Source organism: Lactuca sativa, chromosome 8, assembly GCF_002870075.4.
Source record: "Lactuca sativa cultivar Salinas chromosome 8, Lsat_Salinas_v11, whole genome shotgun sequence".
Taxonomy (NCBI): domain Eukaryota; kingdom Viridiplantae; phylum Streptophyta; class Magnoliopsida; order Asterales; family Asteraceae; genus Lactuca; species Lactuca sativa.
The window spans coordinates 158,906,219-158,922,397 of record NC_056630.2 but is presented as its reverse complement, the minus strand read 5'-3'; the positions used below and the strand labels follow the sequence as shown (position 1 = coordinate 158,922,397).

The window sequence follows — 16,179 nt, the reverse complement described above, 5'->3', positions numbered from 1 at the left end:
TGTTTTATGAACGCATAAAACATGTTGAAATGGACTGTTTTTTTTTTTGTTCGTGAAAGGGTTGCTTCTCAAGAAATCACATTAATGAAGATTGACAACAAAAGGCAGGTTGCTGACCTATTAACCAAAGGTTTTGAAAAGGTCTTGGAAGGAATCAATTTACGTTTCTTCTTGGCAAGATGGTCATAAAGAGCAGGTTTCGTCTTAAGGGGGAACACAAGATATGATAGGATAATGATAGTATATGTATTTATCTTATTCCTAATTTTTAGCGTAGATTGTTAAGTCCTTTGGTATTTAATCATTGTGTATCACGTTTCTATGATTAAGACATTCAGTTAATAAACTATATGTTCCGATACCATCGAATTCTAGATCTACTGCCCATGGTATTTTAGGTTTTACATGTAAATTTCAGTGTGTCTGTCGCTAATATTGGTTGTTTTATTTATTATTGTTAATTCCGATTTCCTTTAATTTGTGGTGTTATTTCACATTATAAAATCATATAAAGATTTGGATTGGTTGTGACTTCACTTTGATCTGGTTTTACAAACTCTTCTAACTAAGAAAAATGTTTATTGTTACATACTCGTTCATTTTTCATCGAAGAAAAAACTATATTGTAACCAATGATATAAGGAAACCAAAGTGGTAGTATGATATGGATTGGGTCTTGATGGAAGCATCCTTCATAGATAATTTATTTGCATATATTTATTTGAAATAACATGATAGACCATATGATATCATCATGATCAGTACATGGTGTCATTTCCGAACAATAAAACACAAAGCAACATAACAAACGTAGTGATAGCCAGTAACCTTCGAATAGACATCATAACCTCAAAGGGTTATATGCTCCTTATTTCATAGTACATACATATTTCAAAGGTTATTTTGTCCTTATCTCACTTGCAGGCTTTCAAATACACACCAATGTTATCGATATAATAGCCAGCAAGCCCATAAAATCCAACAAAAGAACCAACATCCCATGATACAGGGAAAGGAGTCCCTCTTACATTACCAAAAGGTCCGTGAGTTTTCTTGTTTGTGATGAATGATATTGATGATATTATAGGCAATCCAGCAACACTTCCCCTTGATAATGCACTTGTTCCACAAATGCCAGTTATTTCCTCATCCCTTTCAAATATTATCTAACCATGAATGAAAAATTAAACATGTCAATTAAAGATAACTAAGAATATTAAAAGACATGTTATATCAATCATAAAAAAATAAGTTGAAGAATATATATTTATGAATTGTTTACCTCAGAAACTGTGTCTCTACCGTTCCAACCACCAAAGGTTTCAGTAGTTTGTGTTAAGCTTCCACATTGTGTGGTGAACATGAGAGAGTATATAAGATCACCATGATCAATGGTTATCTTCTTCAAATGATGATTTTTCTCAAGTTGGAATGACCAAACATTTTGTGGACTTCCAGGTTCAGTTTTGCCCCATGTTCCAACCCGTATGATATTCTCAAAGGCTTTGAGATACACACCAATGGCATCAATATAATAGCCAGCAAGCCCATAAAACCCAACTAATGAGCCTTTGTGCCATGGTAAAGAAAAAACATTTTCAGTTGCACAACCAAAAGGTCCATATGTCCTCTTGTTTGTTTTAAAAGATAGTAATGAAATTACTAGATTACCCCCTCGATTACCAATGGCTCCACCAACCTCACTTATTTCCTCATCACCCTCAAAGTGTACCTGATTAATCAATCCACCCAGAATGTTGATTAATAAAAATAACGCAATGTATTGATTAATGATTAGTGGAATAAAGAAAATAAAAGATCAACTCACCTCAGAAACTGTGTCTCCACCATTCCAACCACAAAACTTGTTGGAATTATGCAAAACACCTCCACATTTAGTTGTGAACATGAGAGAGTATATTAGTTCACCATGGTCAATGGTTATCTTCACCAGTTTATGATCTTTCTCAAGTGCAAAAGACCACTCATTCTGAGGACCTCCACTTTGTTTTCCCCATTTTCCAACTCGAATACATCCTGCTACTTTGCTACTTTGTACCCCTTCCATGAGAAACACAATAAGTAATTAACTATATAAATGAAATGCAATAAGGAACAAGCTCCTCGATCTCAATGTGTGTGTCAAATGAATGACCAATGGCTCCTTAAATACATGTTAACCAAAACTATTTGAGTAAATTACAAAAATAGTCCCGGTGATTATATGGTTTTTTGAAGAAAGTCCAGTTTTTATAATTGTAAAAGTAATCGTCTCTAAAATATATTTTGTCACTTATCTAGGTTGTTGGCGTCTAGCTTAGGCCGTTTAAACCATCTGAAATTCCTGTAGTACCCTTACTTTTATATTTATTATTAAATTGAACACGTATATATAGTTGATTATTACATCTTACATCATTGTAGATTTCTTCGATTTGGAACAAATTATAGAAAACATAAACAGGTTTCTTCAAGAAGATGTACAGGTTGTGGTTATAGACATCTTGAGCTGGTGGGTCTTGTAGGATCAAACATTTCGTATTAATAAAATTAATAACGGATGATTAAATATAAAATCAGGTGTATAAACGTAATTTTATTTGGTTTTAACTTCCAAATTTAAACGTCACTGTCGGTTAGGTTCAGGGACCAAAATGGCGACAAAAAATGATTTAGGTACTACGAGGGTTACAATTGAAACAACCAGACTTGATTCAAAAATATTATATACCCACAGAGACCATTTCTATAATTTGCTCTAGTTATTTGAATATCATTAATTAAGATGGAAATAGAGATTAAAGCAACCATGTTTTCGTTAAGTTCATTGTTTAAAATAAATTAATGGTTTATATCAAAATTAACTAAAAGTTAAAAATGTTTAACCGTACTTGCATTTTTCATGCAATAAAGATATGTCAGAACTTCAATAATAAACAATCAAGAGGGAGAGAGATATACTAGAATTTTTGAATAATTGTTGATTTCTTTCATGCAATTAGATGAAGCCATGCATTAAAATGGGGTAAATGGCACACAAAACACTTTTTTTACAAATTCGATTTTAACAACGTGTTTTTTTTGTGTCAATTTTGAAACTATGTTTTCCAATTTGTTACAATTCTGACCAATTGACCGGTTAACCATGTTACATGCTGACGTGGCATGATGATGTGTTAGTTTTGATGACGAGCGTGCTGACATGATATGTTGACGTGTTAAAATTGATTTTTTTTCCCACAAAAAACACAAAGTTTTCACTTTTTTTCGATTTTGACACTAAGTTTAATTTTTTATTTCAATTTTGACACTGTTTTTTTTGTTTCAATCGAACATCGTTTATCAAATTTTGTTCAATTTTGTCTATTTTCCATTTGAAACCATATAAATATATTTTTTTATTACATTTTAAACCGTATAAACATATTTTTTCATTTAAAAACCACAATTTTATTTCAATACAAGGTGTTTTTTTTTTTACATTCAAAGCATTAGTTATATCATGAGAATCAAACTAACCATAAGCTTCTAATAAGATGTAAAAATTTGATGGGTTGCAAACTTGATATCCGAGTTTTGATCGATTACACGCCTCCAAGCCTCCAAACACATTTTAAAGTTGCATATTTAATATAAAATACAATTTTTATATAACTAATACATATTTATACATAAAAATATGGTTTGAGCGTACAAAAATAAAATAAAATAAAAATAAAAATAAAAAAATTGTATTTATACGAAACTATGGTTTTTAAATGAAAAAAAAAACATATTTCTACGGTTTAAATGTATTAAAAAATATTTATATTGTTTCAAATAAAAAATTGTCAACATTGAACAAAATTGGAAAAAATAATGTTCGATGTGGAACAAAAAAACATAGTGTCAAAGTTGAAAGAAAAAATTAAACTTAGTGTCAAAATAAATAAAAAAAATGAAAACTTAGTGTTTTTTGTGAGAACAAAATTCAATTTTGACACGTCAGCATATCATGTCAGCATGTCACATCATCAAAACTGAGACGTCATTATGTCACGTCAGCATGTAACCTGATTAACCGGTCAAGTGGTCAGAATTGTAACAAACTTGAAAAATACAGTGTCAAAATTGACATAAAAAAATACGGTGTCAAAATCGAATTTCTGTGTAAAAAAGAGTATTTTTTGTGCCATTTACCCTTAAAATGGAGTATGAATGTGCTAACGATTCAGAATCATAACTCGATTTTGGCTTTATTGAACAACATCTTCGTACATGTGATTTTGATATTAATGTTTGTGCTATGTAAATTTTATAATTGGTTCATGATGGAATACTCAAAACAGATGCTTTCATTTAGAAGGGAACCACCAGATAACAAATTACTCCAAATTTTACCTATTTGAATGTGACTTTTTCTGCCACGTTGCACGTTATGTTGTTCACTAAGTAATACATTGAGTTTCTTTCACACAAAAATCTCCATTTCTATGTCGCAAGGAAATCATTGTTCGCTCCAATAAGGCTATCAATGTGCAAATTGTTTGAGCCATCATTATTTTTTGCCAAAAGTAATGCTCCATTTAATCCAACACACATTTTTTACTATGATCTTCGACAACCCAAAAGACATTTTGTCTAATACTTTCAAGGATGTTGAAAAATTTTAGTGGGGCTTAAAATGAAAAGACGAAGTAGAAAGTGAGAGATATGTCAACGGACTTGATAAGTGTGAGTAGGACTGTTCATTATTTGAATAAAACCGAATTGTTCAATTGGACAAACTGGATTTGACTATTTGGTTCCGATATTCAGATTTTCAGATTGGTTTTCAACAGAACCGAATTACTATTTTGGATTTCAGATTGGTTTTGGTTTTTTAAATATGAACCGAATAATCCAAAAAAAACTGAATAACAATTAATATTTATTTATTTTTAATATAACTATAACTATTTATTAATTTTATACTTTATTTTTTAAAATAAGTTCAAAAAGTTTCATCTAATAAAAAACATTAATATGCATTTTCTCTTAAAAGTTTTTTATCTATTAAATATTAAACTATAATATACATTTTTAGTAGTTTATATATTTTAAATCACAATTAAATATTTTTTGTGTCTTCTATAAAAATTGGATAATATTATAATTATATGGCATCTTTAAAATGATTTAGTTTTTGAAAACCGAATTATAAAAACCGATCCAACTGAATTGTAATTGGATCGGATCGGATTGGATTTGAATTTAGTTTGGATTATTCGGATCCATATTTTGAAATTCGAAATCAATTTGGATTTACTTAATTGGATCGGATCGAACCGATCCATCCAAACGAACACCCCTAAGTGTGAGTCTACCACCATTGACAAGAAATTTGCTTCCCATCTATAAAGTTCCTTTTGGGACTCATCAATAACCTTTATCAACTCATGTTATATTTATGTGATTGACCGATGTAAAAACAATGGATCGGTTATACTTTCTTTTAAAGAATCATACTTTCATCGGTTCCCATTGTAGCATTATATCAATGGACTATGAAAAATCTACCGAATTAAAGTTAAATCATTCATATACTATCTTTTGGGAAGTCTTCAGAATGAAGAAGTTCCAAATTTTATTTTGTTAACAAAAAAATTTTGATTAACGGACAAAAAAATTTAAATCAATCTTTTTTTACCGGTAAAGTAAGTATAGTAAAATACTTTACCTTGTTATCTCCAGAAAAATCTTATTATTTTGGTTCAAATTATGAAAAAACTCCTATTTTTTTACTTCAACTCTTTTTACTATTTCACTAAAAATTTGAAATTTTGTTGGTTCAAGTTATGAATAGGAATAAATGCATTGTACTCCGTAAAACTAATGATCAAAGTCCTTTATAACCAATTATTTGTCATAAAACAATGATGTTAACATCATTTTGAACTTATCATGGTTCATGTAATCCATATCTCATATACATTTATGTTACAAGTATTATAAGATATTCAAATTACGTGTTGAACACCTTATTACAGTATACTAAAAAGTATGTAAATGGAAAACCAATTGTTGTGTTCATATAAAAAATCATTGACTGATGACAAACAAATCAATACAATAGTAGTTTAGGTGAGGCCATATGGATTCTAGAAAAGTGCATGAGTTTTATCCTTCAATCTTAAACATATATGAACAATTCCACCATGGATCAAAATTACTTGATATGTCAATAATTTAAATTTTGGAACTCCAAAACATCATGACTGCAACAACCGAATCGGATCCTAAATTATTTAGGCAATGCTCTTTAACATCGATTTTTCTTCAACAATTCTTTTCGATCAATCTTTTAATCAATCCCAATAACAACCACATTTTGTCTCGAATTATTTAAGCTTAAACTCACCGGTTAACATCAAAGAACCCCAAAACATTAAAAGCAAATCTAGATTCACTTTTGATAGTGAATCAATGGAGAGAAACAAAGAATCAGATGAACCAATCAAGTCTTCTAACAAAATAATCCAGAAATTTGAAAGAGCATCACGAATCAAATTGAATTTTACAATCAATATTACAAAACTATCGTGAAGTCTGGATTCAATCCAAGACATGAAGAAGTGAAGCAATTTGATGTTGAAACAAGAACAACCATCTAACGGAATCAATTTGACTTAGGTCCTCAAAATTAGGCTTTTGATGAACAGTAGCATATCAAACTATTATGCTAAATCAAAAGAAAATGAATTGGAGATCAAAAGAATTAGATTGATTTTTGCTCTAATCATTAGGATTTAGCAAGGTTGCAGAAAACGCTCAACGTAGGCTCGGCGGTGGACTGAGGTCAAGGGATTAATCGGCTAGGCGGAGATTAATCGGGGATCATTAATTATTAAAAAAATATTAAAAGTTTAATAAATATAACATTAGTCCTAATAATATAAGTAAACAAGTTAACAAATATATTAGTTCATTGATGATTTGTATTAAACAACCATATCAGCCAAGAATTACAAATATTCTTCATTTGTTCTTGAATGTTCTTCATCATTTCTTCAAAATCATGTTTTCACAACAAGTTCATTCAAGCCACCAAATTGAGAGCTGTAACAACCTTAAACCACCACCTCCTTTCTACCCCTTATAAGAATAGCCAAATACCACCACCTGCTCCATCTGTTTTTGCTCCAACCACCAAACACCACCATTGACAACCTTCTTGTTTGCATATGTTCAACACCATCACACCCTCAGCTACTCCACCATTGTTTCACCACAAACAACCAATAATCAGACTACCAAACCACCTACATCTTCAATCCATGGTTTTTGATAACTTCTAAGATGATCAAGGGACCAAAATTTCTATCAAGAAATTACCCGAATCCAAATACCCTTCACTCTGTCATTTTAGCAAATTCACTCAGGCAAAGCATTATTTGCTCAAAATCACTGAAATTTCTCTTAAGCATTTACACAAACACTTGGCATGCTAGTTATCAAACAACCATATCAACCACATCACTGAAAAGAACACAAACCAGATTACTTAATTGGAGTTGTGTATCACAAGGCTATAATCAAAATACACATGCGACAACAAAGATGCTTATGCAATATGCTCAAACAGAAATTGGTACCGGAATTGACAAGAGAAACTAGAGTGAGGATAGAGAAGAATGAAGCTTAATCCTCTGTGAATCCGGTGAAGGAGGGACAGAAGGACCAATCGATGCAAACCTATCCAATCCAAAATCGAATTATGTAAACAATCGACACTCCCAACTATCTGCAATCGAGCATATGGCACCGGAACAAATTATTGGTATATAACTAATGTTAAGAACCTGCAATAGATCAATCAATGCACGCTTCCTATTATCTCAAAATCGAGAATCAAATTATGTAAACAACTTATTGGTATATGATCGATCAGAGAGAAACGAAACTGGAAGGCTGGAGAAGCTCGGGGAATAGCACCATCGGAACAACTTGTTGAAAGAGAGAAGCTCGTGGCAGAAGACGATGGTGAAGAACGAGCACGGGGGAGTCGGAGTCGAGCATGGGAGAACACATGGAAGAGTGAAAGTTTGAGTATCCCACATCGAAGCTGGGAACATTTTATCAAGGAAAAATAGTTTATAAAAGGGAATCCTTCAGTCTAAAAGAAACACAGTTATATTTTAGGCAAGCTCGTTCCTTTGAGTTGGTGGGTCTTTTAGAGTTAGTTGGACCGACTTGGTCTGATTATTGTCGGTTTTGACCAATATGGACTAAGGCCGCCTAATCTACCCTCTAACACCTATTTGTAGGCAGTCCGATTAATCGATTTAGTAGTGACTTTCAGATCCAAAACAAAATACAATGAACAATATATCAACAATAAGAACACGACTCTAAGAAAATTTTGAAAGGCTCATCAAAAAAACTTATCGAATCTTGAATTGATTATGCTCAAAAGTCAGCAAATCGATATTGTGATACAGGCCTGGGCTCAACTAAACACCACAAGCCCAGTGAAGATCCATTGATCACAACTGGGTCGAAAGATGTTGTCGTGAGAGAAGCTCCAGGAGGTTCACAAGGAATTAGTCAAGCTCATTAAGCGCATGTTAAACTAGTTAGTGGAAGAAGTAGTTTTCCCCCAGCATGCATGATCTCCTTCCCATCACCCATGTTCTCTAATAAAGTGCATTTAGTTTAGGAAGCATTCTCTTATTTAAGTATTGTAATTTCAGTTGGAAAAAAAGTGCAGAAAATTGTCCCAAAAATCGTGTGTTTCTCTCTACTCTATCTTCTTGGAGGCTAACCCACTTAAGGGTTCTATCATATTGTTTCTTGAACCAATCACTTGGATCTTCAAGGCACGTCTCTAATACCAATTGTTAAAACTAAAAAAAAATGATTTAACATGCAAAATATTCAATCTACTGTGTAAACAATCTATCCAATTCCAATCTACTATGTAAGCAATAAGGATCATACAAGTGGGAGCTATACTCTACAATTAAATATGACTACATTATATAGAGGAGCTACCACCAACATAAGTCATAAGGTATTTTAGCTACATGTATAAATTGGTATTCCAAGTTGTCAAGTCATCCTCCATGGAAAGCTTTGCACCAAACAGTCTAAAATGAAGTTGTGTTTTAGATGGCATATAAATATATAACATTGTGATTTTATACTATGTCATGTGATGCAATGATGGACTTGCTTTCGACCTAGTTCGTACGAAATTCGACAATGTCTTTTTCCATTTACATCATAGAAAATGGTCCCGAAAGTGTAACAAATGATTAAAACCATGCAATTTTTTATAACCAAGAACTTCCAAAAAAAATTGTGAAAGAGTAAAACAGCCGAAGAAAAAAAAAATTGGGATTTTTTTTTATAAACTAGGCCAAAATAAAATGACTTTTCTGGAGGTAACCGGGTAAAAAATAATTTATTGGTGAAAACGGTTGATTAGAATTTTTTTATCCGGTAATTCGAACCTTTTTGTTAACAAAAAGTTTAAGACTTTTTCATAAACTAGACCAAAATATTTGGACTTTTCTGAAAATTTCTCAAGTTTTTCTTTATATATATGTTACAGTAAACACGTTGTAAGTTGTCTAAATAGTAAATCTACTATAATAAATGAACATAATTTTGCCACATGTCAATCTCTAATGAGTTTTGATACTTGTCATTTTTTGATATTTTTTAAATAAATAATATCCAGATGTCAATTTATGTTTTTTTTTTAATTTATAAAATTATAAAGTCACATAATCTTATATTTATATATGTAAAGTATCAAATGTAATAAATATTATACTAAATTGCAATTAATATGTTTATTCATTTCTTATTTCAAAATTTTATTTTAAAAAATACTTATTATTACATTTTAATATTTTATTTTCTTTAACCAACTCGTGTAATACACGAGTTTTACACCTAATATATAAATATACTTCGGTAGTGAAAACTTTTTAAAATCATTTTCTACGAAGTCCTATACTTTTAAATTTTAATTTAAATAAAAGTGCATTGCAATTTCTTGCATTTAGGCTTTAGCTCATATTTTATGCTAAAGTTATATGAAATTCAAATTATGTAACACTTCATTGTAAGGATCAAGACTACCTGAATACATAGTACTACACACCCCTGCCTCCCGATTGATAGGAAAAAAAAAATCAAAAATACGTTGCTATTACTTATAATTAGGCCCTTGTTAGGGTAAATACAATAAATAGCAATATACATTTTTCCTTTTTGTGAAAGACATGTAGTGGCAATGTACCTTTGGCGGAGTCATAACTTTTGGGAAAAATAAAAATAAAATAATGTAACTTCGTATGCTAGGTTGATTTTTCATTATAGAGGTGATTTGTATGTTGTTTGTTACACAATTTTTGTTCATTTACACAACCAATTGTTTTTATTGCAATTAAATCATATACCTTTTTATGACCCCTACCAAGCCCATGTGGTTTTTTTATAGCAACTAAAATCATTTAACCTTTTTATTACCCTTAAAAAGCCCATTTTTCTAGATTACATTTACAAGAGAAAATCAATGATCATTTTAAGCACCACATAACCAACAAAATAATTAAACCGATAAAAACATCAAATCATAAACTTTTTTTCGTTTCAACATCAAATTAACATCTTACCACAAGCTTTATAACCAAACATCCAACTTAAAAACATAATAATCCAAACAAGTCTACAACCAAAGAACAGAATCTCAATGCCACGTGGCTCACATTTTAGGCATCCACCAGAGCTTGAGTGACACCATACTTAACCAACATCTTCCCAAGATTTTCCGGCGAACAAACCTGATACTTCACCTTCCCACCATCATCCAAAAACACCTCCGCCAACTCCAACTTCTCAGCCGTCAAACTCGTACTATCCATTGTCTTACTCAACACCTTTAGCGCCAGCTGCACCGCCTCCTCCCGACTAATCTCCTCCTTATAATCCTGCTTCAACATGGACTGAGCCGCCTGATTGTTCGCCCCAACCGCCGCCGCCTTCCAACCGCCATAGTTCCCGCTAGGGTCACTCATGTAAAGCTGAAACCCGTAGTTCTTATCCCACCCTGCGAACAGAAACGACACCCCGAAAGGGCGGAGGCCGCCAAATTGAGTGTAGCCTTGTTTGGTGTCGCATAGTGATTGGACGAGCTGTTCGACTGGCATTGGGGTTTGGTAGGAGAAGGTGTAGCGTTGGGCGGCAACACGGGCGGTGTTGATGAGGATGTTGGCGTCCGACATGATTCCGGCGACTGCACAGGCGACGTGGTCGTCGATTTTGTACATTTTCTCGGTGGAGGTGGAGGTTTGGAGGAGTTTTGAGGTTACTTTTTTTTCTCCCACGAGGACGACACCGTCTTTTGAAAGGATTCCGATGGCGGACCCCGCGTTTCCGATGGCTTCCATCGCGTATTCCACTTGGTAGAGGCGGCCTTCCGGGGAGAAGATGGTTGTTCGGCTGTCGTACCTTCGAGACATCTGTTAATGGTAAAATAGTCATTTTAGTACATGTGTTATGTGGTAGGGACCATGAGGTTAAAAGTGAGATAAATCTTTTGGGGACCAAATCTGTAAGAACCAATATGAACAGGGACCAAAGTTGTAACTTATTTTGGTTGTTGTAGCATCTAAGGGGCAAAACAGTCATTTTATTATGTGTTGGGGGACAATGCTTAAAACAAAATGAAACCAAAGGGAGCTTGAATGTGAGATAAATCATTTGGGGACTAAATCTGTAAGAACCAATATGAACAGGGACCAAAGTTGTAACTTATTTTGGTTGTTGTAGCATCTAAGGGGCAAAACAGTCATTTTATTATGTGTTGGGGGACAATGTTTAAAACAAAATGAAACCAAAGGGAGCTTGAATGTGAGATAAATCGTTTGAGGACTAAATCTGTAAAAACCACTATGGCACAGGGACCAAAGTTGTAAATTATTTGTTTATTGTAGCATCTAAGGGGCAAAATAGTTATTTTATTATGTGTTAGGGACCATATTCAAAGCAAAATGAAACCAAGGAGAGCTTAAAAGTGAGAGAAATCTTTTGGGGACCAAATCTGTAAAAACCACTATGACACAGGACCAAAATTGTAACTTAATTGTTTATTGTAGCATCTAAGGGCAAAATATTCATTTATTATGTGTTAGGGACCATATTCAAAGCAAAATGAAACCAAGGAGAGTTAAAAGTGAGATGAATCTTTCAGGGACCAAAGCTGTAAAAACCACTATGGCAAAGGGACCAAAATTGTAACTTATTTTGATAATTGTAGTATCTAAGGGGAAAAATGGTCATGCTTCATGACTTATGCGTTGAGGACCATATTCAAAACAAAATGAAAACACAGGGATGATAAAAGTAGAAAGAAAAGTTTTCAGGGCAAATTTTGTGAAAAGCACTATAGTACAGGGACCTGAATTTTAATTTACTCAATCACTATAATATAGAAAATGGTTAAATGCAAGAAAGAATAACGAATACAATTTATTTGTTTATTATAGCATCTCACTTTCATTTATTTTTATTACAACATTGTACTTTTAAATGAAAGTAGGATGCTATAATAAACAAATAAATGGAAGTAAGCTGCTATTTCTTGCATTTAACCCTATAAAAAGAATAGTTCATTCGCACAATGTAAAAGAGAATCTGTCAAATTTGAAAGTTGTCTCAGAAATTTAAGAAATAGAAAGAATGCAAAAGCATAACAAAGTCTACATGTAAATAATAAGCAAGAAAGAGTGTGTTTCTTAGTAACTTAATGTAGATAGAATGACTTAATAAAGAGAATCAGGTAAAAGAAGACATTCCCCCTTAAAGATGTTATCCAGACTACACTTAATGATAAATAAGAAACAGGGCTTAAACCTTATAGACTAATTTCATCATCCAACTCATCCTCTACCTTCATTATCATCCATTTCAATCATAAAAAATAAAAGGCCAAAAAGAGGTCTATTCCAAATGTCTAGAATATGTATGCCTTTTGTTATAATTGACTACATAGGCTTCTAGCAGTCTAATAAATTGTGATTAAAGGAAATTACTGAAATTGCTATGTGAATATCTTGTTGGTTTACAAAATTTTGAGAAAATTTTCAAATGGCTTAAATCCCTAACCAGGTTCAATACATAGACATGAACCCCTCTTCTACATGTACGTGATAATGAATCTTCAACTAACGTAATTTAAGAAGGAACCCCAATTTTTCAAGAAATCAAACTCTAATAAAACAAATATACAGGTTGATGTTCTTATGACATTTTACCTGAAGTTTCCAACAAATACCAAACGAGACTAAACCTACATTAAACTAATTGCAAATCCAGTAATCCAGTAATCCACCAAACGTATATAAAAAATTAGGGTTTTGAATAAAATTCCAGAATACATTCAAAACGTCGTAGAAGAAGTGTAGGGTGGAGCTTAAACAATCGCATTAACATAATAAATTACTCGGGGTTGAACTTAGGGCAAATATATCCATTCGATTCATTCCTCCAAAATCCTAATCGGCAAGCAAATCGTGAACAATATTTAATTGGTGCGATGAATACATAATCACACAGAGGAGATCGAGAACTGACCTTAACGTGGATTTGGAAGAAGCGAAGTTAAATTGAGCTGAAGAATCGGAAATTGGCATACTGATTACTGAGGGGTGAATATATAAACAAAACGTCCGAATTTTTATTGTTCCCCAAGCTTTCTTCGCTTTTATGTTTTTTCTTTTTTTCTTTTTCTAATTTTAGGTTTTGGTCGAAGCACCCTAAGTTTATACAATTTTCACTTTGTACCCAAAATAGTTTAGAGTCTTCCTTTTGCTTTCAAACTTTGTTGTTTGACTAATCAGTTTATAATTAATGTATTAAATATACTTACAAAAAGCTTGATCACTGCCACACTATGAGTATGTATCGTTGTGGACTTGTGGGAACAAGCCTTTGATAAAAAGCCATGTCAAATGGAATTCATTCCGTATCATTGTTCGTGATCAAGACAAACTCCACTTCGCACCAAGGCTATGTTTACATACTTTGCTAAAGGGAGAAAAATGGTCTCATCTATAGCTAATGTGTGTGATGGATTATCATTTCGATTAATGTGTGTTAGATGGGATAAGTATATCGCCAACAAAATGACTTATGAAGATTGTTATCCACTTGGGTCGTTTCCCACAAAAATTAGACATCTTGTTTTGTATTATGGTAAACAAATACCTTTTATTTATAGTTTATTTTTTTGGTGATGGTCGAATATTTTAGATACATATGGATAATTAAGAACTCTAGTGAAAATGGGACAAAGAAAATGCCAAATAAATCATAAGGTATATGTGGATCTTCTTATCCTATAATCACATCATGTGATGATGCCATGTAAATCATTGGAAACATGTGAAGGGTGTAGCTAACACAATAAGGAAAGTTCATATAGGACTAGAGCAAAGCAAGATAACATGAGATAAAAGATATTCCTTCTGAAGAGATTCGATCCGAAACTTTTATATGTTCGTGTTCAATATTGAAAACTTTTCATGTTTAAAATTCCTATTATACGCTTAACTAATTATTATAATAATTCTAAGATATAAAAATGATTATAAATTATTAAAAATATTGTAAAAAAAGATTTGCACAAATATGATATTTTGAAGGTTTATAAAGGGTAGATATGATATTAAAAAATTAAGTTGGACAAATATGATAGTTTTTTGTTTAACAATGACATATATGAAATTCTCCTTTTTCGAATCTATAAATAATTCATTTATTAAATATACTTATGAAAAGCGTGATCACTGCCACATTATGAGGACGTATTGATGTATAGAAAAACCATGCCAAACATAGTAATATCATATCATTGTTCGTGATCCCAACCAATTTCATTTCGGACCATGGTTATGTTCAAATGTGTTGCTAAAGCGAGAAAATGGCACAAATAATTGTTTCTCATCTATAGATAAAACATACTCATTTTACTACCATCGGATCAACACACAGTCTATCAATGTTTCAACTCCAACTTGTAATACTTAAACTATGGCCCTATGCATATCATAGCAGTACACCCACTACCTTTATCTCTCTCTCTCTCTCTCTCTCTCTATATATATATATATATATATATATATATATATATATATATATATATATATATATATATATATATATATATATATATGATGCTAATTGTCTTTGTGATACTTACATAGAAGACTGAGGTTTGACATTTATATGAGATAAAAGATATTCGATCTGAAACTTGTATATGTTCAGGTTCAATATTGAATTTTTTCAAAAGGTTTTACATTTATGTTATACGCTCAACTTCTTGTTTTGGTAAATTATTATGTTCTTAGGTGTAAAGACCAGCCTTTTTTAGGGGCTTTCGTAAAACATTTGAGAAAAGTAATTACATTTTAATTATTGAATTGTTTTTATTATAAGCATGTCAAACCTAACAAACATATAACGGGTAATAATAATTATCGATTGTTGCACAAAAGGATAGTATATAGTAAGCGGATCTAAACCACATTGGCACATCCTAAAGTCAACCTATCTTTGAACAAGGCACACACTAATCCGAACAAATATCTATAGTGAAACACCTCTCATATAATTAACTTAAATAAAATTATATTACAAAATTGAAAACTTTGAGTTTTAAAAGAAGACTTCAGATAGCAGAGGCCCCAAACAAGAAATTATGCGCAACCTTGGGGTGTCAAAAAGTCTTGTGGGACCCCGATCCCGTGGGGGTCCCGTCCTGTATGGGGGCATTTGTTGAAAAAAAATCGGGGACGGGGGTAAGGTTAAACCCCGTTTTGATTTCGGGGGCGGGGGTGGGGGTTGGTAGTCACGTCCCGAAACCCCCATGGGGGCCCCGTTAATAAATTATATAAATTGACATATATTAATTATATAATTATAATAAACAATAAAATGATTTTTAGGTACAAAAATTCTACAAAAAACATGTTTTTAAGTTGTTTGTAACATGTAAAATTATGTTATAAATATCTATTTGTTACCCAAAAAATAATTTCTTTTAACCCAAACAAGAACTTCTTTTAGCCCAAATAACATAGCCCAAAATCAATCAGGGGTGGGGGCCGGGGTCAGAAGGGGAATTCGGGGACGGGAGCGGGGACG

At 32.3% G+C, this 16,179-nt stretch overlaps 2 protein-coding genes and 1 long non-coding RNA gene across 3 annotated transcripts; all 3 read right to left on the bottom strand.

Moving 5' to 3' along the window:
• Nucleotides 1-914: 914 nt before the first annotated feature.
• LOC111884049 (mannose/glucose-specific lectin-like) lies at nt 915-2,111 on the bottom strand. Its single transcript, XM_052766584.1, has 3 exons — nt 1,829-2,111; nt 1,283-1,732; nt 915-1,166 (listed from the first exon to the last, which is right to left on the bottom strand). The coding sequence occupies exons 1-3, from the start codon at nt 2,066-2,068 to the stop codon at nt 915-917; spliced, it is 942 nt and encodes a 313-aa protein (XP_052622544.1). The 5' UTR covers nt 2,069-2,111.
• Nucleotides 2,112-6,876: 4,765 nt separating this feature from the next.
• Nucleotides 6,877-8,368, bottom strand: LOC111884085 (uncharacterized). The gene is made up of 2 exons (XR_002847590.3): nt 7,614-8,368; nt 6,877-7,497 (listed from the first exon to the last, which is right to left on the bottom strand). It is a non-coding gene; the product is annotated as an uncharacterized LOC111884085 (long non-coding RNA).
• Nucleotides 8,369-10,582: 2,214 nt separating this feature from the next.
• On the bottom strand, nt 10,583-13,740 carry LOC111884063 (proteasome subunit alpha type-4-like). The gene is made up of 2 exons (XM_052766126.1): nt 13,606-13,740; nt 10,583-11,492 (listed from the first exon to the last, which is right to left on the bottom strand). Exon 2 carries the CDS (start codon nt 11,490-11,492, stop codon nt 10,743-10,745), a length of 750 nt encoding a protein of 249 aa, XP_052622086.1. The 5' UTR covers nt 13,606-13,740; the 3' UTR covers nt 10,583-10,742.
• Nucleotides 13,741-16,179: the final 2,439 nt, after the last annotated feature.

What these genes read in the sequence shown, in the direction of transcription:
- LOC111884049 (XM_052766584.1), bottom strand. Translation starts at nt 2,068, where the DNA reads ATGGAAGGGGTACAAAGTAGCAAAGTAGCAGGATGTATTCGAGTTGGA. An exon ending in GTGGAGACACAGTTTCTGAG is followed by an intron (nt 1,733 to 1,828) that starts GTGAGTTGATCT and finishes TTGATTAATCAG; the next exon opens with GTACACTTTGAGGGTGATGA. An exon ending in GTAGAGACACAGTTTCTGAG is followed by an intron (nt 1,167 to 1,282) that starts GTAAACAATTCA and finishes ATTCATGGTTAG; the next exon opens with ATAATATTTGAAAGGGATGA.
- LOC111884063 (XM_052766126.1), bottom strand. Translation starts at nt 11,492, where the DNA reads ATGTCTCGAAGGTACGACAGCCGAACAACCATCTTCTCCCCGGAAGGC.